General features: G+C 43.3%; 1 protein-coding gene across 2 annotated transcripts in view; it reads left to right on the forward strand.

Moving 5' to 3' along the window:
• Window positions 1-27906, forward strand: part of SHISA9 (shisa family member 9) — a 332306-nt gene that overhangs the window by 249156 nt on the left and 55244 nt on the right. The window contains exon 4 of one of the 2 annotated variants that reach the window (XM_046667402.1): window positions 17241-17822. The exons of the other annotated variant lie outside the window; for it this stretch is intronic. Within the exon in view, the coding sequence (XP_046523358.1) occupies window positions 17241-17620 (380 nt within the window). The 3' untranslated portion in view covers window positions 17621-17822. Of the gene's footprint in view, window positions 1-17240; window positions 17823-27906 lie in introns of those variants that run through there. 2 annotated transcript variants of the gene reach the window in all.

Consider the following 27906-nt stretch of genomic DNA (forward strand, 5'->3'; position numbering starts at 1 on the left):
AAAACCACTGCAGTAGGGAAATCTTGCTGGGAAACTAAGACCCTTTGCTTGGGTCTCCAGGTATCTCTCTGTGAGCTGAGGGCTCTGCAGAGAGGAGTGTCATCAAGGTCCCAGAGGCTCAGAAATGACCTGAGTGCTGTGGGGACGAGAAGGAGAGAAGGGGGCCACACTGTATTCCAGTACTGGGAGAGGGCACTTGAGACCCACGTACGTGTCTAATGAGAATCCCTTGACTGCCCAGTTGTCGCCTTGAGAGAGGCAGATTTCTGGGTCTTGCATTAGATAATAACTGTTCACATGTCAACGTCCATTTTTAGAAATGCAAACAATTTGGAACATGACAGACCTACTAATTTGAGGCATAAACTTTTTTTTTCCTCCCCTGTGAAAAACAAAGCCATTTTGATTCCCGTGACAACATTTGGAGGCAAGTCAGCATCCCTGTCCTTGTATCAGCCTGTTGTTGTCTGATGCATTTAGAAAATATTTCAGGACGGGTCAAAAACAAGGGCGTGGAAGCTGTTTTTCTACCCAACGAGGCTAATCGCACCCATCCTGCTAAACTTAGCACCTTTACGATTCCTGCCTTGTCTGGGGCGGGGGAAGAGGGGTCGCAGAGAGGGCTGGGCCCACTGATCTTCCTCTAGTTTCTCTGTTCAACCTCCAGTCCTGAGTCTACAAGAGGCATGATAACAAGTTGGGGTGTTTTTATGGCCGCCCCTCCTCCCACACCCTGCCACCTTCTTGAAAGCGAGACCCAAGCAGGGCGTGGTGGGCCTCAGACACACCTGGGTTCCGATCATGGCCCCATCATTTTGGACTCCTGTTCCTTCAGCAAGTCATTCAACCTCTCTGAGCTCCTGCTTTCTGATTCACAAAATGGAGATGATACTGTCACCTACCTCCGAGGTTGTAGTGAGGATAAATGGGATAATGTGTACAGCACATGTCACAGTGCCTGGCATATGGAAAGTAATAAACACAGGAAGGCTGTTACTGGTATTATTATTACTATTATTACCAGGTGAGCAAATGAAAGGCTCTGAAAAATCTCGTGGTTACAAAAACTGTCAAACTCCGTATAACCCATCATTTCCCGAACACTTTTGACATCTGATCTCTTTTCTCTTCAAGAACACAAGTTATCTGAACATCCATTGGCACGAATGTTGCAAGGAACCCACTTTGGGAACAGAGGGCATGAGCAGAGAAGTAGACACAGGGGCAGGTGTCCCCTGAGGAGGTTGGTAGCTGCGAAGGAGAAAAGACAAGGTCTCTGAAGATACGTGTTTCCTGCTTCCACAGCATTGATTGTAACTCTTTGGAGGGAAACCATGTCTGCCAGGACAGGGAAATGGCAAACAGGTCACACCAGTTGGCACTGTTCATTTTTTTGCTGCGGGAGGTTTCCTATGCAAGTCACCGCTAGTGGTCACTGCTGTTGACCCACCCGTGCCCAGCTCTGGGAACTCCTGCCTTGGAAGACACCACCACCTCAAGCCCAGTGGACTCTCCTAATCGATATGAAGCCATGTCTTTCAAAATCTGTTTATTTTACAAAATGAATCTTTGAACCTGACCTGTCCCTTAGCCCAGTGCTACACTGGGCACTGAACTTGGGGGAAACTGCCAGCACAGTGACTGTGATTTGAATCAGACCATGTGCTCTTGTGCAAGCCGCTCGCATGCTCTGGACGTCCATTTCTACCATTGCCAAAATAGAGGCAATGGCAGTACCCACACTCCATTGGGTTTGGGGGGAGTAATTTTTTGAGACCATGCAAGGCATACTTTTCAAAGAAGGCAGTGAAGTCAATATACTGTGTTCAGCCTTTCTGCTTTGACAGGTGAGGGAACCGAGTTCCCCTGAGATAAACGAGGTTGCCCAAAGTCACACAGGAAAATGTCATCACACCCAGGCTTCAAAGAATGGCTTCAAGATGTGACCCAGCATTACTGGAGATGCTTGTTAACAAATGTAAATACTGAGCCCACCCACTCCCAAGGAACTTGAACCGCTGGATGTGGGGCCTCAACAGTTTTTCATTTTTCATTCATTTTTTAAATGCACCCTCTGGGTAATTCTATGTACACCCTAAAGTTTGGACCCACCTTTTCCTAAGATCCAATCCTGGATGCAAACACGATTTGCCCGAGAACACCAATTTGCACATGCCAGCATTCTCCAAATATGAATATTTTTGCTGTTTGCTGAAATAAAACTGTTTTCTTAATTGGGGTTTGAGCTGGGGCTACAGCTGGACAGTTGGAGGAGGTCAGTCTTGGGTTTGGTTTCCTACTCTGCTACCTATGAGCTGTGGCAGAGCAATGTGACAGCCAAATTGCTCAATATCTTTGGGTCTTAGGTCTCATCTGTCACATGGCAAAAACTAATATTACTTTATCACCTATCTTTAAGAGGGTTTAAATGACCAAATGTAGGGGGGATGGCTAAAACAATATCTGGTACATGGTAGGTACTCGATACATTCTGGTTCTTTCTTTTTTCTAAGAAAATTGATAGAGCTCAGTGATAAACGTTCATCCAAGAGATGCTACAGAAGCCACAAGGCAATAAAAAATGTGCAGTTTGAGTTATAGTTCTGTTGGAGTGCACACACCCTGTGGAAATACCCACCCAAAAGCAACCTTAAAACATTGCTTCATGAAGTTCAGCCTTTTGCAGTTTTCCGATTTCGGTTATTGGCTTGCCGGTGAGCAGTACAGAGCAGGTGGAGGATAGGGAGGTGAATTTTTTTTTTTTAATAAAAATCAAATCCCACCAGCTCCTGAGTTTGGCCTCTTTTGAAAAGCACACAGCATGCGCTGGAGTTTGACGAGCTTCCTTAGGAACCCGTGGGGCACGAAGTGAGCTGGAAAAGGGGGTCTCTGCTTTACAGAAAATGCCATCGCCGCAAGATTGCAATAAACATTTTATGAGTTTGAAAGTGTGTCCCTCTGAGGCTAAGCCAGGTAGAATCCATTCATTTCAAACTTCCCCAGCACCTTGCATAGTGCCCACAGCACGTAGTAGACACTCAACACACACTTTATTAATAACTTGTTAAATGAAACCGAGCATCCCGTTTTCTTTTCTGAAGAGGCACTGGGAAATAGAGAAATCAACCAAATGGGAGCCAGGAGGCCTGTATTCTAGATCCAATGCAGCTTCTATTCAGTTGGGGGGTCCTTGAGCCCACAGCTTCAGTTGCCTCTCCTATACAATGGAAGGCTTGGACCATTGATCTCTTTAGCCCCCTCTATCTCTGTAAGTAAAGATCCTAGGCTTTGCTCTGATCGGCCTGCCTTGACATATGCCCACCTCTGAACAAACTGCTATGGTGAGGATAATGAAATATGTTATTTGTAGTCACTAGGGAATGAGTGGGGGGTGGGGGAGTGGAGCGGTAGGTCATGCAAACCACATGGATTAAGGGTAGGGGAGAGGTGGACCCTCACCTGAAAATTTGAGGTTCTTTCTAGAAGTAAGGCGAGTGAATGATTGGTATTTGTATCAGTTATCTATTGCCACAATAATGCTGTATAACAAAAGATCTCAAATCATGGCATTTATTTAGATTAGGAGTCTGTGTGCCACCGATTTGTGCTCACATGGGAGGTTCTTCTAGTCTCAGCTGAGTTCATCCTTATATCTGGGAGTTGGCTAGATGTTGGCTGATGTTAGCTGGAATGATTGGGGTGACCTGGCTCTGGTCCAGATGTCTCTCATCCTCAGAGAGGGTAGCCCAGACATGTGCTCGTGATGGCAGAAGTACAGGAGAGCAACTAAAATCCAGCAAGCACCTTTTCAAACTTCTGTTTGTGTCATGTCTCCTAACATTCATTGGTCACGTGGATGATCTCAGAATCCAGTGGTGGGGATACAAGATCCTGCTTTATTGGGGTGAGTTCCAAAGTCACATAAAAAGAGTGTGGATATAGAGAAGGGTGAAGAATTAAGGTCATTCATGTATTAATCTAACATAGGGTCCCAAATCTTAGAATTATCTACTTTGAGATGGTCCTTTTCTGCAGCAAATGGGAAGGAGGTACGTAGGATTAAGGATAGTTAACCTTTATTTACTTCATTAAAAAAACGACCAGTTGTATAAAATTTCACCCACTGGGAGGTTGATCAGAAGACGAAAAGACAAGATGAATTTCTGAAAAGAAATATTTCCATTTATGGAGCAGCAATGCAGGAGACAGGGAAGGACAGTGAATGAATGCACAATTTCCATCCGGGACACTTCTGTGTATGGTCAGCCATGGCTGGAGCATGAGTCCATCCACCTTTGTTCAACAGCCTTTTAGAAAGTGGCGCCTGCGCAGCAGGACTGCCTAAGGGGAGAGACAAAGGGTCAGAGGTTTCAGAGGTCTGTCGCCAGCAAGACATTCACAGAGGGCTCCCTGCAGCCACGACAAAGGGGCTCATGGTGCAGCCTGGACAGCTTTGGTGCAAAGCCCAAGCCAGCAGTGTTTCAGAATCCTCTTCAGCAAAGGCAGCCATACCTCCTGCTGGGAGCCCTCAGGGTGAAAAAAAAAGAGACCAGGCTCCTGGATTCCCCTTTCCAATTTCCTCTTCTTCAGGAAACATGTGGAGGCCTGCAGGAAGAGCCAGGAGCCCTGAGCTTCATTAGGACCTGGTTCAAATGGGATTTTCTGTACTTGGGTCTCTGCAGCAAGACCCAGAACCAGGTGAAACAGGGCTAATTTGCCATAAAGACAAATCTTCCCATCTCCTCCCCGGCCCTCTGCTTCCTGACAAGCCAGGCTTTTTTCCTGCCTTTCTTGTTTCTGCCTGCTGAGACAGCCTCAGGAACCTGTGCAGCTTTCTAGCATGTATTTCAAAAGAAGAGAGAAATGTCTGGGTATTTTTTTTAACAACATGAACTGTCCCACCTTTTACTTTTTAACTTAGCTTGTGAAGGAGAAAAGAAGTAGAGACCCAGAAAATATTCCTACATAACTAAAAAGTAAATATTGTCCTACTGAGCCAAAAGACCTCACAAATACAGTGACTTACGAGAAAGAAAGCTATTTCTCATGTAATAGTCCCAAGGGGTGTGGTCCAGGTTGGTGAGGCAGCTCTGCTCCAAGCTGTCACTCAGGGGCCCAGGTTCCTCCAACACTGTTGCTCTACCACTGCCTATCATATCGTCCTCATCTGCATCGCTATGGTTTCTTGCTGTCATAGCCTACGGGCAGGAGGAAGAGAGGACACCCAGTAAAAGCAATTTTCTTTGAAGCAAATAATGTGAAGTGCAAATTGGACGCGTCATGTTGGCTAACATTCGATTGATAAGCGATCAGCCACCCGGCCAAATTTAGCCCCCAAGAAGGCTCGGGAAATCTAGTTCAGGGCTGGGTGGCTATGTGCCCAAGCAAAAAGGGTAGAAGAGATCTGGGAGACAAGTAGCAGTCTGCTACAACATCTTCCCACATGGGGTGTGCATTTAAGGAGTGCTAGTGCCATGCATGATGGTTTGTGGTTTCACAGTTCTTATCTCATTTACTCCTCTGATGTACTCTGCAAAGTAGATCTTATTCATCCTCATTTTATATTCTTTTTATTTATTAACCATGACAGCAATAGCAGCTACCATTTATTGAATACCTATTATGAGACAAGGACATTGGTACTTTGCATGTTTATCTTCAATACCCTCAACTGCCTCCCACATAGGCATTGTTATTTTATTTTCAATTTTATGGTGAAGCTTAGAGAACTTGGGTAACTTGGTCAAGGTCTGAAGCTTAAAAGTGGAAGAATTGTGATTTGAACTCAGATCCATGTGCTCTCAAAGTTCGTGCTCTTTCTCCCATTTTATAAAGGAGACTTTACAGCTACAAAAATCAGGTGTGCATTCTTCTGAACATTGCTATATACTATATAAACTCGGTGCACGAAATCCTTCACGCTCTCAAGCTCATTACTTTTTATTGAAATATAGCTGATGTACAATATTATATTAGTTTCAGGTGTACAACATAGTGATTCGACATTTATGCATGTTACAAAACTTTCACTCTGGAAGTCTGGTAACCGCATGTCACCATACAAAGTTATCACGATATTATTAACTATATTCCCTATGCTGTACCTTACATCACTATGACTTATAACTGGAAGTTTGTACCTCTTAATCCCCTTCACCTATTTTGCCCATCCCCCCACCATTCTCCCCTCTGGTGACCATCAGTTTGTTCTTTGTATCTATAAACTTATTTCTGTTTTGTTTTGTTTGTTTTCTTTTCAGATTCCACACATAAGTGAAATCATATAGTATTTGTCTTTCTCTGTCTGACTTATTTCACCTAGCATAATACCCTCTGGGTCCATCCATGTTGTCACAAATGGTAAGATTTCATTCTTTTTCATGGCTGAGTAATATTCTATTGCATGTATACACCATATCTTCTTTATCCATTCATCTGTTGATGAAAACTTAGGTTGCTTCCATATCTTGGCTGTTGTAAATAATGCTGCAGTGAACATGAGGGTACAGATATCTTTTTGAATTAGTGTTTTTGTTTTTTTGGATAAATACTCAGAAGTGGGATTGCTGGACTATATGGTAGTTCTATTTTTAATTCTTTGATGGAACCTCCATACTGCTTTTCATAATGGCTGCACCAATTTACATTCCCAGCAACAGTGTACAAATATCCCTTTTCCTCACATCCTCTCCAACACTTGTTATTTGTTGTCTTTCTGATAATAGTCATTGTGACAGGTGTGAGGTGACATCTCATTGTGGTTTTGATTTGCATTTCCCTGATGATTTAGTGATGTTGAGCATCTTTTCCTGTGTTTGTTGACCATGTGTATGTCTTCTTTGGAAAAATGTCTATTCAGGTCTTCTGCCCATTTTTTAATCGGATTTTTTTTTTTGATATTGAGTTGTATGAGTTCTTTATGTATTTTGGGTTTTAACTCCTTATCAGATATATCATTTACAAATATCTTCTCCCATTCAGTAGGTTGCCTTTCATTTTGTTGGTGGTTTCCTTCACTGTGCAAAAACTTTTTAGTTTGATGTAATCCCATTTGTTTATTTTTGCTTTTATTGCCTTTGCCTAAGGAGACAGATCCATAAAAATATTGCTAAGACCAGTGTTGAAGAGCTGACTGCCTATATTTTCTTCTAGGAATTTTCTAGGAGTTTTGTGGTCTCAAGTTTTCAGATTTAGAAACATATAAGTCTTTAATCCATTTTAAGTTTATTTTTGTATATGGTGAAGGCAGTGATCTACTTTCCTTCTTTTGCATGTAGCTGTCTAGTTTTCCCAACACCACTTATTGAAGAGACTATGTTTTTCCCATTGTATATTCTTGCCTTCTTTGTCATAGATTAACTAGTTAATAATTAAGTGTGGGTTTATTTGTGGGATCTCTATTCTGTTCCATTGACCTATGTGTCCTTTTTTGTGCCAGTACCATATAGTTTTGATTACTTTGTAGTATAGTTTGAAATCAGGGAGCATGATACCTCCAGCTTTGTTCTTTCTCAAGATTACTTTGGCTATTCGGAGTCTTTTGTTGTTCCACACAAATTTTAGGATTATTTGTTCTAGTTCTGTGAAAATGCCATTGGTATTTTGATAGAGATTGCATTGAATCTGTAGATTATGTTGGGTAACATGGACATTTTAACAATATTAATTCTTCCAGTCCATGAGCATGGTATATCTTTCCGTTTGTTTGTGTCATCTTCAGTTTCTTTCATCGGTGTATTATAGTTTTCAGAGTACAGGTCTTTCACCTCCTTCATTAAATTTATTCCCAGGTGTTTTATTCTTTTTGATACAATTAGCTCTCAACCTTATTAATTCTTCTTTCTCTCTCAACATTCCCAGATCTTACTGCTGAAGTCTTGCCTGTCAAGACTCAGGAGCCCAGCATAGGATTCAAAACCAACACTTTGGCTCTTTGTCATCATTGAAAGTGATTGCTGCTCTCCAAGTGGTGGGGAGGGGATAGTGGAAGCATAAGGAAAAAAATATTGGTTAATATCTCAAAATACGGTCCACTGCATTGTCAGCGAGAGAATCAGTGTGATGTAGCATGAAGAGCCCAGGCAACCACTTTTACCTCATTGGCTTGGGTTGGAGTGGGGAACCAAGTAAATGAGATAACATGTATAAAGCATAGGGAGAGTGCCTGCCTTGGAGCAATGATGAAGAAACCTCAGTCTTCTCTTCGTTCTATGAGAAGCATATAGCTCTTTATCCAACCCAATGCTGTGACTGGAGGCCCTCGTTTGGCTGGTAACTGGCCAGCATGCCAGCCAATGCCAGCGCCCCTCAGAGGACGTTAGGCCCACACCTCTTGTAATGCAGTAGCCACCCTGAATTCCAGAAGAATCAGAACCTGGCAGGGAGAGTCCCACATCACCCCCAGCTCCTTTCTCCTGCCCCACTTTAAGCAAGAAAAAGATAAACGTGTTTTGCCTCAGGGGGAATATGGGGCTTCATTCTGCTTCCAGTTGTGATATTTTGATGTTTCCTCTTGAGAATATGATATTTACATTGTGTACCCCAAACCCTGATGTCTTGAGAGGAGGAATCCATAAAAGTGTTTTCTCTACATAATTCTCACTCTGTCCTCCGTTTTCTTTAGTTTTGGAGGAATATTTTCCTGCATATAGAACCTTGCTAAGGAAACAAGACTATCTTCTACACGGCAAACGAGTGGTTACATAAAGGGTGACTGTTGTAGCCACAAATTCATAAATTCCAGATTACCTGGAATTCAGCCAGGTCTCCCAGCCCCATCACTTGGACAAGTTGCCGAAGCTCTCTAGCCTCAGTTTCTCCATTTATAAAATGAGACTGCTAATAGCACCTAACTCGTTTGGAAATTGAGAGTCTTAAAGGGGGTGACAAATGTAAATTCCCCAGCTGAGTATGTAGAACAGAGCACTTCCTTAATAAAGGTGAGCTTTTCTCAGTTTGCCACTGGGGGCGCTGGGGAGGGAGACCATGTCAATACTCAGCCTTCTGCTTTAATCGAGCAATCGCTTTCACCAATCTCTGCCTCCTTCCCCCAACTCCATTCTACCTCCCCTGAGCTAGGACTGCTAAGGAATATTCATGCCCTTGCAAGTTTTCAGCTAGGGATATGGAGCTGGGTAGCAGCCTGGTTCTCCTGCCCCAGAAATAAAGGAACTTAACCCATGCTTCAGTCCTTTCACCCTTGTAAAGCACAGGTCACTCAGTCTTCTGTGATATGGACTATGTATTAGGGTTCTCCAGAGATAATATATAGATATAGATATAGATACAGATATCTCCTATTATATGTATATGAATAGCAGGACATATATATATATTTTACAATATATATAGAGAGAGAGATTTATTATGAGGAATTGGTTCATGTGATTATGGATGCTGAGAAGTCCCGTGATCTACTGTCTGCAAGGTAGAAACCCAGGAAAGCCAGTGGTGTAATTCCAGCCCTGTTTCAAGGCCTGAGGATCAGTGGAGCCGATGTTGTGAATCCCAGTCCAAGGGCAGGAGAAGACTGATGTCCCAGCTCAAGCAGGCAGGTAGGAGGGCATGGATCCTCCCTTCCTCTGCTTTTTGTTGTATCCAGTCCTTCAACAAATTAGATGATGCCCACCTACATTAGGGAGAGCAATCTACTTTACTGAGTCCATCAATTCAAATGCTGATCACATCCAGAAATACCTTCACAGGCACACCCAGAAATAATGTTTCATCTGGACACCCTGTGGACCAATCAAGCTAACACATAAAATTAACCATCACAGACTAGATGACGAGAAGATGAAACATCCTGCCCCGTTTCCAATAATTTAGACAATCTCATCAGAATTGAAATATCTCTGGTGCTTTCCTTCCTCCATCAAATGCATATTATTGTAGCCCTACTATGTGCCAGACATTAGGCTAGATGTTGAGGATACAGTAGTGAGCAGAACAGACAGGATCTCTGCCCAAATTGGAGCTTGTATTCCAGTCAGGGGAGACAGACAATACACAAGTAACTAAGAAAGAGAATTTCATATAATGATGCAGCCTAAGAACATATTAAAATTGGGGGAGGTGATGACGCCATTGGGGGTGGGGGTACTCTTTTTTGATTGAGTCATCAGGAGGGATTTTCTGAGGAAGGGGCCTTTGATCAGACAACCAAATGACAAGAAGGATCCAGATATGCAACCACAGCGAGGAGCATTTTGGCAGAGAGAGACAACAGCAGGGACAAGGTCCAATGGCTCTAAGATGGCAAGAAGTTTGATGTTTTCAGGAACAGAAAGGAATCCTGTGTGTACTGGGGTGAATAGTGTCCCCCCCAAAATCTATGCCCACTCCAAATCTCAGAATGTGACCACATTTGGACCTAAGGTCTTTGCAGATTTAATCAAGTTAAAATGAGGTCATACTGGATCAGTGTGGGTCCTTATCCAATGACTAGTGTCCTAATAAGAGGGAAATTTGGACACATAAACACACACAGAGAAGACAGCCATGTGAAGCCAGAGGCAGAGACTGGAGTGATGCAGCTACAAGTCACAGAACGCCATGGATTGCTACGATCACCAGAAGCTGGGGGGAAGCACGGAAGGAACATCCACTAGAGCCTGCAGATGGAGCACGGCCCTGCCGACACTTTGCTTTCAGACTTCTGGCCTGCAGAACTGTGATAGCATAAATTTCTGTTGTTTCATGCCACCCAGTTTGTGGTAATTTGTTATGGCCGCCCTAGGAAACTAAGACACTCTGTGTTGGGTTCATAATAAGTGCGGAAGAGATGAGTGTGGACAAATAGGCAGAGGCTGGGTCGTGCAGACCTCAAGGGCCACTGCAAATAATTTGGATTTTATTCTTAAATGCGATGAGAAGATTAATCACTCCATTTCAACATATTCTTGGAGCGAAGACAGGGACAAATGAGGAATGGCGAAAGCTTAGGTTGGGGCATTGCTTACCAGGCGAAATTCATCACCTGAGACCCAAGAATATCCCCAAGTGAGAATGAGCTGTAGGAACCCCTCCTTAAGATATCTTTGGCCCAAGGAAAGAAGGTAGTGGGAGGCCACCTGCCGAGACCCTCAGATGTGCAGCTTGTTTTGAAAACTAGTTATTACCTTGACTCTGTCCGTTTCCACGGAAGCGAGGCTCCATCCCACCCCACACCTGCACAAGTGTCTGCTGCTAATTAAGACAGAGACAGATGGAGGAAGGTACAGTTTAATTTCGCAACCTTGGTTCCTTCAAGGCAATTAGGCTCATTGGAAGGAAAGCACCTTTTTCATTCTTTCTTCCTCTTTTGAAATGAAGAAAAATCAAACTGGAGAGGACTGGTGTTGTTGAAAGGCTCACACATCTGTTTCCTGGTTGGCTTGTCAGCCGTCTGCCCACGAGGTAGTGGGGCTGATTAGGTTAATGCATTTATTAATGGGGCTTACAAGGCCGTTCAGTGAATCTGTTATTTCTTTCACAAGGAGCTTTTTAATATACTAAGACAGGGACCACACTGCATGAAGCCAAGAGTGGCCTGGTAAGCATTTTCTTCCCCTTCTCGATCCAAATCAGAGGGGACCAAAAGAGCGTTGCTAGAAAATTGCATCTCCTGGTTATGGGAACAGTTAGTTCACCCACCTAACGACCAACCACATCCTTGTTGAAATAATCTTGAAAATAACTCTTGGAAGGACAATTTCATGCCTTAGGCAAGAAATCTGTGTCTACTCTGCACTTCTCTAAAACACCTCTGAGTCTACTGGAGGGAAGATGGCCAGACAAATAAATAGGTGTGAATGATATAATCTTGCTTAGAGGACATTAGGTGATCTGGTGACCCCTGGCTTTCTTCACTTTACTGCGCAGATATCTTTTCAGTTTTTTGAAACTTCTATGCTCCTTCCTAGCTCAGGGCTTTTGCAAATGCTGTTCTGTATCAGTTATCTACTGCTACCTAACAAACTACCCCAAGGCTTAGTGGCTTAACATAGCAACCACTTATTGAGCTGGTGATGCTAGGTCAGGTGGGAAGTTCTGGTTTGCTCTGGATTGACTGTTCTTGGTCAGGCTTACTCAGTATCTGGGGTCGAGTGGCAGGTCAGCTAATGGCTATATGGTTTAGGATGGCCTTACTTGGTGTGTGGCAGTTAGCAGGCCGTTGGTTGAGGTGAACGCAGGCAACTGGCCTACAAGTTTCTCCTCCTTCAGGAGGCTAGGCTTGGCTTCCTTCTTCACAGAGAGGCAGGGTTCCAAGAGCCTGATAGCAGAAGCTGTCAGACTTCCAAAACTCAGTCTCAGGATATGCATGACATCACTTCTGCTACAGTCTACTGGTCAAAGCCAGTCACAAGGCCAGGCCAGATTCAGAGGGTGGGGAAATAGACTCTACTTCTTGATGGAAGGAGTTGCAAAGTATTATGGCCATTTTTGCAATGCATCACATGTTCCCTTACCTGGGACGCTGTTTATTACTCTTCACCTTCAGATTGCAACTAAGAGAGCATCCTCAAGGATGCCTTGCCTAACCAGCCTCTCATCTGAAATGGATCAAGGCCCCACTTTGGCCCTTTCATAGGGCAGACTAGGCACTCAACTTGCATGGTAGGTGGGGGGAAGGGAAGAGGAAAGGAGGAAAGACAAGAAGGGTGGTTGGTTTGGATGGATGCCTCCTTTGTACTTAGCAGGTTGCCTGGCACAGAGTGAGTACTCAATAAATGGCTGTTGGATTTAATCCAGTGCTGCTTTCATAAGCCAGGAGACAGACAAAATATATGTATAGATAGTTACTATATTCCAGGATTGTGCTATGCAGCTTATCTATCTCATATAATTTATTCCTCACCATAAACCTGAGATAGTTCTATTATCCCCACTTCACACCAAAGGAAATAGAGGTGGAAGAGGTTAAGTGGCATTTCTAAGGTCTTAAAAACTCAGGTGTGTCTGATTCCAGAGCCCACAGATTTTCCTTTCTACTCCACTCTTACCCCAAGTACCAAACACTTTCTGTGCTCAGGAGGTACCCAATGCCTGGTGCCTCAAAAGACCAACTCAAGGTTGGGTGTGGAGAAGAATGTAGATTCTCCATGCAGGACTCCATGATTCCTCTTCCTGGGGGCTTCTCCGCATCCCTGCACTGATAAGGTAAGCATTGAATCCCTCTGTGTCAGCTTTTCTTTAGCACCCTCTGAGAAGACATCACCTTTCCTAACTGTTGGGATGCTTACTTGATAATCAGTTTTCTTGGTCTGTGAGAAACAGGAACCCTCAAAAGCATCCCTTGCTCTGAGCAGAACTTAGACTAGTTGACTGTCTGGAAAGAGGAATATGGGAATGAGTGATTCTGGATCATGACTGAGGACACAATGAGGATAAATGAGACGTTCAATAAGAGACTACTGGGAGGAAAGGGGGAAAGCAGCTTCCACTCCTACTGTTGCCCCAATATCCTCCATGTTTTCATGGTATTTTGCTCATACATTCATTCACTGAATGTTTTTTGAGTACCTAATACCTGCCAGGAAGTAGGCTGGACATTGCTTATGTACTCATGGGCAAAAATCAGTCCTGGCTTTGCCCTCTTGGAACTCTAGTGGGAGAGAGAGACAAGAATGATTGAATTGCATAAACAAGTGTAAAAAGGCAGCTATGATCTGTGCCATGGAGAAGAGCCTATCATGGAGGGATCTGACTTTGTCACTCTTCCTAGAAGGGAGGGGTACCTGAGGAGGTGGGAGGCAGCTGGGGATAACAGGAGTAGGGTGGGAGGTCACTTCCCTTTAGTTCTCTACAAAAAACTATGTGCCGGCACCCTGCTAGATGCCGGAGCTGGAACTGTGGTTCTCAACTCTGGCTGCCCATTAGAATCACCCGGGTGAGGGGGTGGGCCTTTAAAAGAATCTCTGTCTGGGCCAGACCCTCAGAGATTTTGATTAAATTGTTTGGGGGAGGGATCCAGGAATCTGAAGGCTTTAAGAGCTCCCCCACGTGCTGCCAGGATGGAGAAGCTCTGAGCAGCACAGATGAAAAGACAAGATCCCTGCTCTCAAAGCACTCACGGTCTAGAAGGAGGAAATAGATGTGAAAATGGAAGGTTATCAGACAGCATGGTCAGTGCTATGAGAGGGAGAGCAGGGGTGGCTGAGGGAGCCCCAGGGACTCAGGAGGCAACACCTTAGCTGAGTGTTGAAAGATAAATAACAGAGTCCAATGTGAGACACCTCAGCTCCAACATCGGGTTCTCAGACCAGCTCAGACACCTCAATATAAATACTCATAAGACTGGGTAGCTCTTCACAGCAGTTAACCGTATTCCTACTTTTATATAATTTGTGGGACTATTTGGCCACTGTCTGTCCCTCCTTAGTAGGCTGTCCACTCCATGAAGGCAGGAACCATATCTGTTTCCGATCCTTTATTATATTTCCAGTATCTGGCACATGGCCCATCCTATTTGATGAATGACTAAATGACTGAACAAATTGCTCAAAGGAGTTTTGGCGGACAAGTGGCATGGCCAGTTTTGCACTTTAGAAACCTGCTTTTGCCGGCAACGTAAAGAGTGTACCGGAGGAGGTGAAACTCGAGGCAAGGAGACCAGTTTGGTAGCTGAAGTGGGGCAATGTTCAAAGTAGGGGGAGAAATGGAGTAGGTCAGAGAAGCATTTGTCAGATGTAACTGCAAGGACCTGGTGAGCTAGCAGTTATGCTGGAGGAGAAGAGGAGGGTGAACCCAACGCCTGCTCCCATGGTTCTGACGTGAGTGACTAGATGTGGTGCTCCCATGTGAGAGATAAGGAAGAGCTTGAAGAAGAACAGATCTGAGCAATGTTGATGGGTTCAGGCTTGGCCACCTTGACTAAGAGATGCCAGTGACTATGTCCTGGGGGTAACTGGATACATGAATTTTGAAGTCCAATGGGGACTATCAGAGAATCCTTCTGTTGAAACATCCTGGCATTGGAAACCTAGAACTTTCCTTGGGAAGGCAAGAAAGATTGGGTTCTAACATTGACTTGAATTTAACTCGTGTCACTTAAGCGATGCCTGGTATTTCAGGAATGTGTGTTCTTCCCAACTTTGGTAGCAGATTCCAACGTTCTTTTTAGTGTTAACATTCTATATCTTCAGACAGCTCTAGAATGTAAGGGAAGGGGATGTTTTCTTGAAAGATTGTATCAGTAAGAGCTATTTACATTAACAGGGACAGAAACCCAACTTGCACTATATTAAGCCTGGAAAGTTAACATGTGGCTTCCTGGGGCCTAGTGTTGAGAAGGAGTCTGGGCAGAGGCCACACTTGCCAAGAAAGAGAACTGTGATCAATGAGTGATGTCTGCCACGGACCCAGGGGTGGTCAAGTGGGGCATATTTTTGGCCACTCAGTCCTGAAACCAAAGCTTTCCCGCTATAGCCTTTCAAAAGCATCAAATAAAACAGCAAAAAAGCATTCTACCCTGGCTGAGCCACTAGCTGTGGGTAACTTTAGTTAAGTTACTTAACGTGCCTGAGCTCGACAGTTCCCTAATCTGTCAAGCAGGGGCTGAAGTCCCCATCTTTCCCACCTCTCAGAGCTGTCGAGAGGATAAAATGAGAAACGTGAAACTGTGATAGTGTCCATGAATTTACACAAATTCATCCGTGTAACAATATGGGATGTTGGAAGTATAGATGAAAGGGGAGTAAATATTTCTGGTCTCCTGAGAGATGTAAGTTGAAGGTTTATTGCTAAGAAATTAATTTTAAAAATGTGGAGGATCTTATAATAAAAGAATTGTAAGATGAAATCAAATAAAAGGTCTCATAAAATTATCAAATAAATAAATAAATAGGGATAGAAAGAGAAAGAAACAAAGAAAGGAAAAACAGAGGAAAAAAGAAAGAGAAAGAAAGAAAAAAGGAAGAAAGAAAGAAATTGGTGCTGGAGAGAGTATATATAGTGAAATGGAGTGGAAATTGGTGTTACTCTTTTGTAGTGTAGTTGGCAATCAAGGGTCTTAATAATGTTTACAACCTTTGGCCAAATAATTCTACTTTGGGTAATTCATTTCAGGCCTGGGTGGTAAATATTTCAGGCTTTGTGGGCCATGCTGTCTCTGTCACATGTTCTCAAGTCTACCATTGCAGAGCAAAAGGCGCCTCGGATAATACGTAAATGAGTGGGCATGGCTGTGTTCCAATAAAACTTTATTTACAAAAAACAGGCAGGGGCCAGATTTCATCCATGGGCTACAGTTTTCCATCTTCTGATGTAGACTAAGGAAATATTTTTAGAACTATTCTAAATTCTAAAGACAAAGCGAGCTTTAGTCTAGAAGATTCTCATCTCAGCTTTATTTATATTAGCAAAATATGGGCACAACTTAAATTTCGATCAATAGGAGGGCTGATTAATTTTAATAGTTCCATTCAATGAAATACTATGAAGGCATTAATATGCTGTTTATTAATAATTTATAGCAACATGGAGAAATGCTTGATAGAATTTTACATAGGAAATTGAAGTTATTTATAATGATAATTATGATAATGGTGATGCCTAATATTTAGACCCTTTATACTATCATATCATATAACCCTCCAAACAACTCTATGAAATATATTTTTTTATTGTAACTACTCTCCTATGAAGAAGCTGATAGTAATAAAAGTCAAGAAGTCACTTAACTTTTACTAAGCAGCCAAAATCACACCAATAGGAGGTGGCAGAGTTGGGATTTCAACATAGGTCTGCTTAACAGCTGAAAACAAACTAATAAAAATCTGAAATTAAACTCTGTGTATTGAGAAGACCAGAAGAAAATACACCCAAGTGTTGATATCAGCTGTCTTGAGTGGTAGGCAGTTGATACAAATATTTCTCAACATATTGAGTATTTTCTCTAACAAGAAGGCATCATTTTAATAATGAAGAAACAACACTTGCATTTTATAAGAAAGCCAAGGTTGGCAGAGTGCTTGGTGTCACTGTGAGGGGAGAAGGTTTTTATTTGGGGCAATGTAGAGATTCCACTGGGAATGCCCTCCCTCTCTCTGTCTCGCTCTTGTTTGTGAAAAGGACACGACCCTGTCCTTCCTTCTGTCTGAGTTCCAGGTGGAGTTTCTAGTGTGTGTCTCGTTTGGACTGTTGGCCCGCTTTGATGCTGTTCTCGGATTGACTTGCCAATCCCTAACTGTCTCTCTCCTCTCTTTCCCTCTCTCTCTGCTCTCTCCTCCCCTTCTCCGTCCACCTGTCCCACCGTACAGCCGACAAGGTCAATGATGACTTCTACTCCAAGCGACGGCACCTGGCCGAGCTGGCCGCCAAGGGAAATCTACCTCTGCACCCCGTAAGGGTGGAGGATGAGCCACGGGCCTTCAGTCCGGAGCACGGCCCTGCCAAGCAGAACGGACAGAAGTCCCGCACCAACAAGATGCCCCCACATCCCCTGGCCTACAATTCCACCACCAACTTCAAGGGCTGGGACCCCAACGAGCAGTCTCTCCGGCGGCAGGCTTATGGCAACAAGGGCAAGCTTGGCACGGCCGAGTCGGGCTCCAGCGACCCCTTGGGAACTCGCACCCAGCACTACCCGCCCCCACAGCCATACTTCATCACCAACAGCAAAACAGAAGTGACTGTCTGAGCTTTCACTACAGGGAGCATCCTGGAGACCACACTCAACTGAGAGAGGCAAAAAATATTCCTGTCCTCCCCCCACACAGCCACCCACACACTCACTCTCCACACCAACCTAGCGGTGACACAGAATCACGCATTTCCTGGGTCATGCCTAACACGTGTCGGCGGGCAGCTGAGCAAGACCGAAGCATGGACGTTCAGCAATACAGCAAAGGGGAAACTGAGGCACACTCTTTCAACTTCAGGCCCAAGGTGGCTGATTCACAGGCCCAAACCGTGGGGCTAATGTTCCTTTCCTCCTACCTTGAAACTGAAATCCATGATGAAAAACAAAAAAGTAGCACAATTTAGAGAAATTGCCCATTTGAGCACATATACCGTTGGCCACGCGCTGTCTCTGTCAGGGTGAAAGAGCCAGGGCCGGAAGCCGGGGGTAGAGAATGAGGGTGGACACAAGAGACAAGTGTCCTTGAGAAGAGGAGTCATTCAGGGAGGAATCTGTGCACATTATAAACATTTTCGAACCCCAAGAAGTGGTGACGATGATGTGGACACAAATTTTGACAAGCACGAGCAGTAACTGGACCCAACAATTCTATTTATAAAACTTTTTCATATCATCAATGTTGGAAGCAAAAAACAACACACACTCAAACTCACAAAAATTAAATAGACCCTGAACCCACCGACACTGATGGGGAAGAAAGAACATTTTTGAGAACTCCCATAAAGACCATGATCATGGAAATGGGAGGGACAGGCTTTTATGGCGGGGAGAGGGTCCAGAGAGTCTTAAATAACTTTTTTTAAAAAAGAAAAATAAAAGTTAAGCCCATTACCAAACAGACAAGAACAGCAAAGTAATTTTTCTCCAAAATCTGCAAGACTTAGGAAATCAACAAGGACACCAAGAACAATGAAAAAGAAATCACAGTTGAAAAGTCGACAAGAGGTGAGGGTGGACCCAGAGCTTCTGACTTCTGGCGTTTTCCCCTTGCCTCCAAGACAAGACATAGACACAGAAACGAGTCTTCTCTTAACTGTCCATTCCTGACCCCCCTTTCAGCCCGCTGCCGCCGCCGCCGAATTTCAACTGCTTTGGACTGAAAATGTCATAAGCGTGGGTGGTGCCTTCGATGTGTTACTGTTTAATGACAGTCTTGTTTCTTAAGTGCAACCTGTGTTCTTTTCGCCTTCCTCCCTCCTGTTTTTCTGCAGTAGTGGAAGATGTTTCCATCCTCCCTTTGTCGGTGAGCCCACCCCATCACACCCTCTGAGGGGGCTGCTGCAATGTCAGGGGTACCTAAAGACAAAGACCTCCCTACTTCCCACACTGTCAAAAATCCACGAGTCCTACCAGTGTCTAGCTCCCCAAACCTATCAAGTGTTTCTGGGGCCCATAATTCCTGTGATCCTTCCAAACCACCTCCCCAGATACTAAAATGCATCCATTGCCCATGCAGAATTCCCTGAGGTGGTTTTTCAGGTTGGTTCTCACAGCCAATGGCCCTTGGGTGTCCCAATGAACAATTTCCTTACTAGTTCAATTTGTTTAGTGGAAGCCCAAAAAGGAGAGCTAAGAGAGAAGCGATGTTCATTTAAGGTGAGGTTTTCAACCAGTCCCTAAAGATCTTAGCTAATTAACAGGAACCTCTGAGAGACCACTAGCTCTTCTGGTGTCAGAATCTGCACATGGTCTGGTCCAACAAGACTCAGAGCCTTTTCTGGGATGCTGAACTCCAACGTTCCGCCTCACCTCACTCTCCACTCTGACATCACGGAATTGGGAAAATCAGGTGTTTATTGTTTTCATTCCCAGCTGATCTGGGGACATTGACAACACAATTTATCTCTCTGGGCCTTAGTCTCCCATCTGAATCATGAGGAATTGAGACTAGATCAAGCTTTTCAAGGTTTCCGAGCTCTTTGCCCATTTAGAAAAATGAAATTATGCACGGAAACCCTATATAAGATTCCCATTTATAGCGAGGCTCTGTGCTGGATGAGGCAGGGCTGGGAGATTTCATGCCCACTTTCCCAGCCTCTGCTGAGACTCCACTGGGCTTGGTCAATGTTTCCTTGACTGATGTTATTTATCTATGTTCCTACACTTTTGGTATCTCTGTGTATCACCGTTACAATATTTGTATCTAAATTGATTCACTTTTAATATATTTAACTTTTGAAAGGAAAACTTCCCTGGGGGCCAGCGCCGTGGCCTAGTGGTTAAGTTTGGCGCACTGTCCTTTGGCAGCCTGGGTTCCATTCCTAGGTGCAGACCTATACCATTCGTCTGCGGCCATGTTGTGGTGGCAACCTACATACAAAAAATAGAGGAAGATTGGCACAGATGTTAGCACTGGGCGCATCTTCCTTAGCAAAAAAAAAAAGAAAGAAAGAAAGAAAAATTTCCTGCAGGCATCACAAATAGAAAACCAGTATCAATCACCGTAAATAGAAAGTGAATATAAAAATAAATACAGAGCCAATAAAACAGCAGTTAAGTTCTAGCTAGATACTGTTGCCTGTGGAAGGGTCTGAACCTAGAGTCTGGGAAGCTCTCTCTCCTTTTTTGTTCCAAAGAGATTATCAGATGTTAAAGGCTTGTTAAAGGTACACAAGCACCCAATGGTGACTTTCCCTTTGAAGTAATCAGACGGACTGACAAAATCGAAAAGGGAATCATGTCCTATGTCACTCCATGTTAACTAGTCCTCTATCCATGTTTGACTTCCAATCATTTGGCATACACTCGTGGTATACAGCCCATACTTCAGGAAATATGGAGTTGACTTATCTGTGAGGTTCCCTCCAGCTCAAAAGTTCCGTAATTCTAGTCTCTCCTTTAGCTCCTCTTTGCTCGTTGCCCTCAGCTCACTTCATCTCACCTTTATCCCAACTCTGATTAAGGACCTTTCTTGGTCTCTGAATCTACCGGATTTTATTGCTTCTCCATGCTCCTTCTCTTCGGAGTAAACTCCATCCAGTGAATGTTGTTAGTTGGGGTCCGCAGCTATGATTTTGGCAGCAGAGTTGCAGCATGGTCAATAAGATGTAGCCGTGACGACTGCCCAAGATGAAGAGAACTTCTCAGCCTCGTTTCCTTCCAATTGGTTTTGGGAGCCGAACGGAGGCTGGAGGTTGGGGCAGGGAAGTTAATTCTTTGGCCTCTTCGGGGGAGGGTGGACAGACCTCATGATATTGAAATGGTATCATGAAGAATGTCCTATCGAACTGTAACTGTCATGTATCAACGAGGATCCTATAGTTAGAGTGGGGAGATATGGAAGAAACCAGACGAAAGCAGAGAGATTATCCTTTCTCCATCTCCTGCCCTCCAGGAGTCTCTATTTCTTGCCTTTAGCTGTCCCCTGACTTCCAATCCCATGGGACCAGTGTCTGACATCCCTTTGCCTCCCAGAGCGTTTCAGCCTTCATCCTCCTTGGGCTCTGCCTGACACCCCCATCCAACCCTCCCACCCAGTTTTTTTGTGTAAATGGAGCATATTTTATGTGCGAATATTTTAGTAACCGTATGTTCTGCAAGTAAACCTGTGTTACTACTTGTCAACAACTGCAGAGTTTATGATACCAATAATAATTCCTACAATGAAGAAAAAAACATTTGTTTGTTTTCTAAGAATGTTTATTTGTAAACATATGTATTCACTATATTAATATGAATTTCTTACCTGGCAATAAAACTATTATATGTGATGCTCTTAGGGTTGCCATGTATTTTTGTAGGGCCCCACATCCTACTCTGAGTTTTCACCAGGGAATGCCAGTATTAGCATAGAAAGCTAAATCTTTAAGACTCAGAAGGTGTGGGAAATTGTTTCAGGTAAAGGAAATTTCTAGTTAATAGCAACTTACACAAATTTTCCAAGGAGAACTTTTTTGTTTGAAAGCTTTTTGGTGAGATTCTGTGTCTCATCTCTTAGTTCACTTCCTGTCTTAGAAAAATATACCATTGCCAGGTCTTCTCAACATCACTAAATTTATCCTTAATGGTCAAGAGTCTTGCTGAGATTTGCACTTTTGTTTTTACCAGTGACCAGGGTTGTAGAAACACCACTATTGAAAGGATGGGAGACTGGATTCTTCCTCTATCTATTAAATTTTATTTCCTGCCTGGCTTCTGTTTGCATTAAGTTTGAAATTTTCAGACAGAAACCTGCCTTAATATGGTTCTCCCGAGAGGGCCTCTGAGACAAGGATTTGAGTGCAAGTACTTTATTTGAGAGGTGAAGGGAGCCCTGGGGCGGGGGGGGGGGATGGCGCTTGGGATGGGGAAGTAAGACGGGGAAAGGAAAGCGGCCAATAAAGGGACACCTCATCTTGTCAGCTACCACTGTGAGCATCTGGAGTTTAATGCTGCAGAGAAACTTTGGGAGAGAGTGTAATACACACACTCAGAATTATCCCACCCAAATGGAGATGGAGTTGGGGTGTTTACATACCAACTCCCATCAGACATCATTTGAACATTGCTTTCAGGGAATGTTATGTTCAGACACTCCCAGGCCGTCAAGTGCAAGGGCAGAGGGATTTCCATGGTGTCAAAGAAAGCCCCAGGCATAGAGATGCACCTACAGTAATTGGAAGTCAGCCATTGTGTACTAAGGACACAAGTCCTAAAGACACAAGGGATGAGGCAGGAGCTCATAGGGGCTGCTCAAAGCCAGAGGTCCAAGGTCTCCTGGGAATGAAGTTTCCGTTCTCTGGATACTTAGAGAAGTTGTCGATGTCAAGTAAAGTGGATAGTGGACCACAATCTGTAGTCAGAGGAAGGGTTGTTTCTCTGGGATTTGGCGATCCTTCATTGGTCACAGGGTCACTTGGTATCTCCCAGAACAGATCCCATGGGCTCTCTCCCTCACGGGCAGAGTTCTAGTTATCAGAGAAGTCTGGATTGCAGAGGATGCTCATCCAGTACTGAGGAATGGCTCAGAGTGGAGTCGCTGATCAGCACACATCACAGCCCCATGGATGCAGCAGAAGTACAGAGAATCGTGTCTTGGGGGTGGGAGGGGCTTTAAACACTAAACAAACAAACAAACAAAACACTAATGAAGCCGCCACTTGGTTACAACGCATATACAGCAACAACAATCATATAAAGTATATTTGTAGAGCTTTCAGTAGGCGCCAAGCACTGTCACATTTGATCTTCACAACTGTCTAAAAAAGACGCCACTAGCTTTGGAGACGAGAGATCTATCTAAAACTTGAGTAATTTTGCCCAAACTGATTCAACTATTAAGTGGTGGAACTGAGGTTTGTACTCCCAAGCTCATATTTTAACTACTGTACCAGTAGTTCTCACTTGGATGAGCATAAGTATTGGGGAAACTTGATGAAAACGCTGATTCCCAAGCTCCTCCAACAGCGGTGAAGTAGGTCTGAATGGGGGCTCAGAATTTGGTGTTTGTAACAGACACCCCATCATTGCAATGCAGTGGCTCCCAGACCACACCCTGAGAAGGCTTGCTCAATGCCACAGTCCCTGATCACCCAACATCTGTGGGCTCATCTTGTGGGTCCTCGATGCAGAATGAAATGGGACAGAGGTATGTGCTTCCAGAGAGAGGGACCTTCACCTTTTGGCTTCATGCCCAATGTTGGAAGGTCATGTCCTATAATGGACAGAGGCTGACTGCAGAAGAACTGGTTGCCAGTATTTATTCCAAGACTAATTTGCCATGTGCCTTGGGGCTTGAAACTAGCCTTTGGGACTCTGTTTCTTCATTCCACGAAGGAGGAGGCTGGGATAGATCATCTCACTCCTCCTCTCTCACTTGATTGGGCGTTTCCACTCTTCATCACTGTGACATTTGTTACAGTCAACCACATTGAGTCCCTTATCACTTCCAAAAGTTTGCTCTTGGATGAACAGGATTTTGCTGGGTATAACAACAAGCATTATTGTAATGGCTTCTGTGCACTGAGCACTTGCTTGGTCCCTGGCTTTATGCTAAGGGCTTTCCATTGCTGTAACTTTCTTTCCATTGCTACAGACTAGTATGGAAATTCGTAACTTTTTTATTCCATGGACTTCTTTGGTAATCTGGTGAAGCTATGGCTCCTTTCTCAGAATAATGATTTTACATGCACAAAATAAAATACGTAGCATCAAAAATAAACCTATTATTTTGAAATATAGTGATGAAAATATTTTTTAAATCCACGTTTGTGATGTAGTCATACATGTGATTTTTAACTAATGCATTAAATGACGAGATCTAATGAAAGGTTTCAATGTAGTGATGAACACAAACAATTCTTTGAACTATCTGCTGCAAGTGCAATTTGATATGATAATATTCATGATTCTGTTGGTGACATAGTCCCAGGTCAGTGTTAACATCATGATGGTCTGTCGCCACATTTATAACTGAGGGACATACTAAATTTCAATTAGAGGCTAGTGAAAATGAAGATGTTATTTTTTACCATCCAAGTCACCAAAGCTACTGAATTCTGCCCCTGGACACCCTTGAGTTGGGTCTAGGTTGAGCACCCATGGACTAGCAGGACTTAGAACCACTTACCTATTCCGTCCGCACTTCTATTTTCTCGTCTTTAAAATAGGGAGAATAATAGGATCTCTAGCACTGGCTGCTGTGAGAAATAGATTAAAAGACAGTCATTAACTCCTAGTAAACACTTAGGAGTTAACTTTTGTTATCATAATTATTATTCCAGTGAATCCTGATGATAACCCTATGAAATAGCGTTGTTATTATCCCCCGCTCCCAGAAGAAGAAACTGAGGCTCAGAGAGATTAAACTTGTCCAAAGTAACACAGCAGGTCAGGGACAGGGTCAAGTGAAACCCAGATCTTTCTGAGTCAACCTCAAGCTCTTGACCACATTCCATGTTGTATAAAATCCTTGAGCAATTATATTAAATGTCCTCACTACTCCCTAGGACGAGGCCATTCAGACCCTGGAATACATCACAGTGATGTCCCCCATTCTTTGCCCATCCCTGAGGAGAAAGGCAGATGTCAGAGGTTCAGGAAGCTCTTGTCAGACTTTTCCAGGGACTATTTAGTTAAAGGTATGTTGGAGACAGATAATAATAATGTCCACCCATCCAAAACAAGCTGTCCCCAGCCCAGTGCTTAGAAAATGCCAATTACGGGGACCCTACTATCTCAGAAATTTTCAGATTCTGGTTTCCTTTAAATCAATCTCATTAGAAATATATTCATCACTTAAAGTTGAAATGTTTTCTTCATAAACTTAGACAGTCTCAGCCTTGAAAGAGAATACTCATCACAGTGATGATAGCAGCAGTAACTCCTTCTGTTACCAATTAGTGAGCTTCTATTATGTGCTGGGCACTGGGTTGGGCACTGTGAATGCATTGCCTCGTTTTCTCCTTTCAACAGTGCTCTGAGGAAGAGGCATTATTCTCATTTTTGACCTATGGTAAACTGAGGCTCAGAGGGATGAAATGACTCATCCAAGATCATACATCCAGTGTGTGGCAGGATTGGAATTTACACCCAGATTTGTATGATTCCAGAGCCAATCCTATCATACCCGTCCACTTCATTCTTGCGCAATCCATACCTGCACTTGCTTTCTTGGGGTAAATGATTGGGAACTGTAATGTATACTCAAACTGCTCCAGGGAGATTCAGTTAAGGGAGAAGTATAGTCCTCTGGATCAGGTCGTATCCACTGGTTGGCATCCACTCTTAGCAGCTGTCTCTGACCTGGACACATTGAACTGGCCTGGTGTTGCCTCCATTGATGTTTCTGTCCTTCAAGTGTCCTCCAACAAAACAGACTTGATCTTCAGAATGCTTTAGTGCCTGTGAGGTGGAAAGAAAGCAGGACCTAAGAGGCCTCTGAGGCAAGCAGACAGGAAATGAGGAATTTTAACTCAGTGTGCCTTAATTTTGTATGACCTTGGGAAAGTCATTTCCACCTCTAGGAGGCAGTGTAATCTTTTGGATAAGAGTAGGACCTCTGGAGTCAGAGGATCCATGTCTGAATCTAAGTGGGAGTAATAATATCATCTATCATGGGTTGTTAGGAGAATGAAATGAAACAATCTACATAAAGCTCTGAGAGAAGTTCCTGGAGAATATTATCTTCAGTATTTTAAAACCTTATTCAGAAATCATCACATACCCCAGGCCCTGCAGAAGGGATTAGAAGAAACATCAAGTTTCTTTGATTTGGGTAAGACATACCTGAATTTGATATGGTGTCTTTTCTTCCAATTCTTTGGCTGTTGGTGATGTTATAAGCATGTCAGAGACCTGATTTTACTGTACACCCTATTAGATAGAGTCTTGATGAATTTTAAAAATGGGAAAGAATGTAAATTCTTGCTCAATGAATGTGATTTGCTTGATAGAAGGAATTTTCCAGATCTAGAAGTCCATAGAGGATAAAATCATAATTAATGAGATCCATGTTGGTAAAAAATGTTGTGAACGCCTGTCTTTAGTTGGTTTGTTAGTTGCTGCATAACTACATAATTACTCCAAAACTTAGAAGCTTAAAACAGCACACATTTATTATCAAGGATCAGGAATCTGAGCATGGCTCAGCTGGGTCCTATGCTTCAGGGGTCTCTCGTGAGCCTGCAGTCAAGATGTTGGCCAGAGTTGAAGTTTCATCTGAAGGCCCAAGTGGGGAAAGATCTGTTTGCAAGCTCACTCATGTAGTTGTTGACCGGATTCTGTTCCTCAAGAATTGTTGGACTGAGGGCCTTGATTCCTATTTGGCTCTTGATCAGAAGCCATCCACAGTTCCTTGCTATGTGGACCTCTCCAATATGGCAGCTTGCTTCATCACAGACAGCAAGAGAGAGTGTCTGCAAGCAAGACAGAAGTCACAATCTCTTGTCATCTAATAACAGAAGTGATAGCCTCTCAACATTGCCATGTTCTATTGGTTAGAAGCAAGTTGCTCAAAGGGAAAGGATTACACAAGGCTGTGAACACCATCAGATGGGGATCATTTGGGACCATTTTAGAGGCAGCCTGCCACAGATGACATCTAACGCCCCTATAGTACAAAAGTCTGGGCTATTATGTCTTTTGTGAGTAGTAAGTATCAGAGCTCAATATGACATATTTATCATTTTCAGAGAGATAGTCAACTAACTCATCTGGGATCAAATCAATTACTTTATGTGCCTCAGTTTCTCCATCTTCAACAATAGGGAAAATAATAGCCCCCACACCTCAAGTTTATTGCCTGAGGCCTTTACTATGTGATGTACGAGCAGCAAAATGGATGATTGCCCAACAAAGACATAGAGTTGTGGCTGCCCAGACAAGGATGATGCTAACCAGCCCCTCTCCCCTTGCATCAGGTTTAGGGTCATGTGACTGAGATTTGGACAATATGGGTAGAAGTGACATAGGCCACTTTCACAACTGGTCCATAAAACCCTCCAGAATAATCCTCCCACTCTTTCCCTCATATGCTGGATAGATGCCAACACCCAGTACAACCGTGGAAGCCATATGTTGAAGATGGCAGAGCCTTGGTCAGTCCCAAAGACTCATTCAAAGAGTCTTTGAATAATTTTGTAGAGCAGTGACTTCTCTTACCGCCATTCGCACCACTAATTGAACTTTATATGAGTGAGAAATAATCTTACGTTGTGGTAAGTCCTGAGATTTCAAGGGCTTATCTGTTAGAGTAGCTAAAATTCCTTAACAAGTACAAGAGATGACACATTTTGAACAGAGTCCAGCACAAAAAAACACTCAATAAATGTCATCAGTTATCATCATCATCTTAACTAACCTTCTACTCTGTGCTAAGGGATTTACATACCTGATCTTTAATCCTCCCAGCAACTCTGAAAAGGTTAGTAACTCCATTTAATAGATAAGGAAACTGAGAAGTTAAATGACTTCCTTAAGGTCACAGAGAAAGTGCTGGAGTGGTAATCTAAATCTGGTTTAGATGATCTGGTCCCACCATTTCTAGCATCCCACTTAGCCCTCTCAAAGTTAACAGGTATCATCTCGATTGAGTTACGGAGGTAAAATCTTTGTAGAAGAATGTCTACCATCTTCAGCTTGGCATCTCACTTATTTTCTTGTCAGATTCCAAATTCCAACTCGTGCTGTGTTGTACAGTTCAAAGAAAGCATTTCACATCAAGAAATGTCATGGTTGCTAGAAATAATTTTGTCACATCCTCTTGAATTTTTCCTCTTTGCAAGTTAAGAGATTTCAGTTAGATTCAAATCTTACAATGCCTCCTTTTAAAACATTATAAAAGGGCATCTCATTTTCTAAGATCT

The sequence above is a fragment of the Equus quagga genome, chromosome 7 (assembly GCF_021613505.1).
Source record: "Equus quagga isolate Etosha38 chromosome 7, UCLA_HA_Equagga_1.0, whole genome shotgun sequence".
In the NCBI taxonomy this organism is placed as follows: domain Eukaryota; kingdom Metazoa; phylum Chordata; class Mammalia; order Perissodactyla; family Equidae; genus Equus; species Equus quagga.